At 45.4% G+C, this 3,389-nt stretch overlaps 1 protein-coding gene across 1 annotated transcript in view; it reads left to right on the forward strand. All coding sequences in view use genetic code 11, as the record gives it.

The window, feature by feature from the left end:
• EGR_10177 (hypothetical protein) overlaps positions 1-1,488 on the forward strand; it is a gene marked incomplete at both ends in the record, with an annotated part of 1,861 nt that extends 373 nt beyond the window's left edge. Inside the window, 3 exons of the mRNA XM_024499426.1 lie at positions 574-601; positions 692-901; positions 1,400-1,488. Coding sequence (XP_024346165.1) covers positions 574-601; positions 692-901; positions 1,400-1,488 — 327 coding nt within the window. The remainder of the gene's footprint in view (positions 1-573; positions 602-691; positions 902-1,399) is intronic.
• Positions 1,489-3,389: the final 1,901 nt, after the last annotated feature.

The raw sequence follows: 3,389 nt of genomic DNA on the forward strand, positions 1-3,389 counted from the left end.
CCGTTGAATGTGAAGAAGTCCATGGTTTGTAAAGCAATTTGGAAGGGAAGTGGGAATAACTTACCTGCACATGTGTTAACCCTTGCGCTACGTCGGCGTAGACGAGAGGCACATCCCAAGTGTTCCCTCACTAATAAATCATCCATGCCAGATTGTGTCATATGACAACTCTGAACCGACTGATTGAGTTGGGCAGAGAGAGCACTTTGTTGTGGTGTAGGCAGTGGAGAGACTACGGTCTGTCTTCCGTGACAAGTACTGCGAGTGGTGTGTGTGTATGTTGGTACGCCAGAACCCCAAAATGTGGGTCAGTATTCAGAAGGAGCTATTACCACTGACGTCAAGGGGTTGAGGCCAGAGCACCTATTCTTCGCCCCCATCCTCCCTTCATTGTCCAGCCACGGCTATTGCCACAGCTACATGGGTTGACTTGGTAAAAACGATTCGGTTAAAATCGAATTTTAAAATGGCAATTTACACACAGTGCAAAGAGTAAATGTTGCATTTGGTGACATTACAATGCGACATTCTCGCTTATTTACAAATTGAGTTTATCCTGCTTTTGTATTTTAGACTTCCTGGAACACCGATTCAAGTGCTGGTAGGTTATCCCCTCCCGACTTGTTATTCCAGATGCTAACACATTTAGAAAATGCAGTGTTCTCCTTTCATCTCCTTCGTTTGCTGATAGCTCAGTTGGAGCGAGTATTCGGTGCGGGTTACAACAACCTTATCAGTCACCCTACAGATCCGCAGACAGCAATGTCAACCGTGCAGGTGTTGCCGGGACCGCAGCTGGAACCGCTTCAACCCCAACCGGCTCCTCTTCCTCCTCCTGCTCCTTCTCATCTGAAGGCGCTGCCTCAACCACCAATCAAAAAACGAACTCCGTCAGAGGTTCGTAGGTTGGAGGAGGCTCTACTGCTTTTTGAGTCTTGAGATGAGAAGTGGTATGGTGGTGTAGGCGCCGATGATGTGATGTACATATGCGCTCGCGTGATTAACGGATCGACTGGACGACTCATACTTATGCGCTTTGCTGCCCACTTCGACACCCATGTGGAAGCATCAATGTCTTCTTCTACTTTGTTTGTTTTTCTCCTTCTCTCCTCTGCATCCTTCTTCCCTCCACCCTCTCTCATCCTCTCTTCAAACGTACTTCAATTGGAATACATGCACTTATTGAGGGGGAATATGCGTGGAATATCAGAGGCCCCTCTATTTCAATATCATGTCTGGCAGCTTCTTGGCTGTTGTGAAGGATGTGGTAGTTTTCCTAGGCGGTGTTAACGCTTGGAAAGAAAGTGGGGGTAGGTCACTGCCGGCTGGACTGTCAGAGGTTTTGCTATTCGTCGGTTTAGCGTCTATAGTAAACATTCCCCATTTCCCTGTCTTTCAGCTTCATTTAGGGGTTCCTTTTCCTCTGCTCGTGGATTGGAGCACTTGGCAGTTGGCATACTCGCATTCACGTACTTCAACCAGAAATAAACGTTGATCCTACACAACCAGAGTTGGCTTCCTTTCCTCTCTCTAGAATATTTCCAATGTTGTATTGCTTGATTCAGCGGTAAGAACGTTGCTGAACTTATTCGCCATGCATACAAACGATTCTGCTGGTGGTAGATTCAATTGCGTTTGCTGGACACACCTCGATGGAGACGACTTTGTGGTGTTAACACACAGTGTACTCACAATGCATGTGGATAGGCTCCACTTTCTCCTTTTATGTTGCAGCTTCATCTGAGGGGCAAATCATGTGTTGAGTGATTGCATTTTGCCCTGTTGGTAGAAGAAGTCCTACCCGCCTACCCAAAGTGCCTGAGAGGACGCCTCCACCTCCTTCAGCCGAAGGAACACATCAGAAGCGTTAGGCAGGTATTCGGCTAGTAGAGGGGAAGCAGCTAGGCGACATGCTCTGATTCGAGCAACGCCTCACTATTTGGTATTTTTGGGATAAATCTGGGAAACTTTTGCAACACAAAGGAAATGTAATTTGTCACATAGAGAGATAATTCGCAATCTTATCGTCTACTACCCTTGTAAGCATTCCTTTGCCAGGAATCCAAGCATGGGAGCGATGTGTTTGGTTCCACATATCATTATGCACAGGGCATGCTAAACAGCCTTTTATTTCGGATACAGACACTGGAGGATGGAAGGATGCACAAGCATTCATTCATGATCCTCCTCCCCTCCCCCCTTCTTCCTCTTCTTCTATGTCGGTTAGAGATGAAATAGTTTGGAAGAATAATTTGTCGCATTAGATCCGACCTTTCTGATACTTTGATAAAGGAACGCCCATCTTTTTCGATCTGAAAAGGAGACAAGGCAACATCTTTCGTACTCCACAATATGTGTTCAGTAAGAAGGCGAGTTGATTGACCTACCACCTGTGCACGCATCCATTGGGCTAACTTGATCACCGAGTAAGAGCGGGTTGCGTTGGGCTTAGCCCGCCCACAAAGAAGCGTGCGTTTGCCATTCCTAAACATTAGCCTAAAGGAGAGGCTGCAAGCAAAATGAAGCTAGGGGGAATTGGGTCATCACAGGTAGGTGTTTCCTTGGACTATTGTGGCATTAGTAGCCGAACTACGCAAGCAGTCATGAATAAGATGTACCCACTCGATGGATCAACAAACACCTTGATAACTTATTTAACATTTGGTCAGAGTCCGTAAAATGTCTATTTTCAAATTGAGGAAATGCAAATATGGGGTGTTACATACCCTCAAAACAGCTAAAAATACCACCAAAAGCGCAACCGGTAATTGGAAATGTGGCTAGCAATTGAAGTAATACCTCATCGTTTTGGCCGATTAGCACTTATCCAAACCGCAATCACATCTTGGATGTAAAGCGTCTGTCGAATGGACACGTTTATGATGCCGGAGCAATGAACCAATCAGGTGAGGCCGTTAAGGGGCTTGTCGATGCTGACCAGATCGAAGGCGAGGCAAGTTCAAGATCTAATGGGGCACTCAAATTGTGAATTTTGACCTACAATCTGTGCCTGCTATAAATACGGCAATATTTACGGGATGGGGAGAAAATCATTTGTCCTGATTAAATCTCACGATTTCGCGAGCAATTCAATCAAATGCGAAAAGATGAACTCGAGGGAAGAGTGCCCACCCGTTTTATTACACAGAAGTCAGCTTATTGTCTAGTGACTTTAAATTGCATTTAAGGGTAAAAATAACAACTTAAAGCATTTGTTCCGAAAAATGCAGGATTTTTGGTGCTCAAAATATCCACCTCTGTGATATTGCTGGCCAGCATGGCTAAATGCCAGCTGAGTGGATCAAGTTATTTGAAAGAAGCTAGTGGCTTGCAGGTTCCACTGTTGGTCAAATTACGCCTAATTATAGTAGGAGTTTGCGTGACAGAGG

This window comes from Echinococcus granulosus, assembly GCF_000524195.1.
Source record: "Echinococcus granulosus chromosome Unknown EG_S00196, whole genome shotgun sequence".
Lineage (NCBI taxonomy): Eukaryota > Metazoa > Platyhelminthes > Cestoda > Cyclophyllidea > Taeniidae > Echinococcus > Echinococcus granulosus.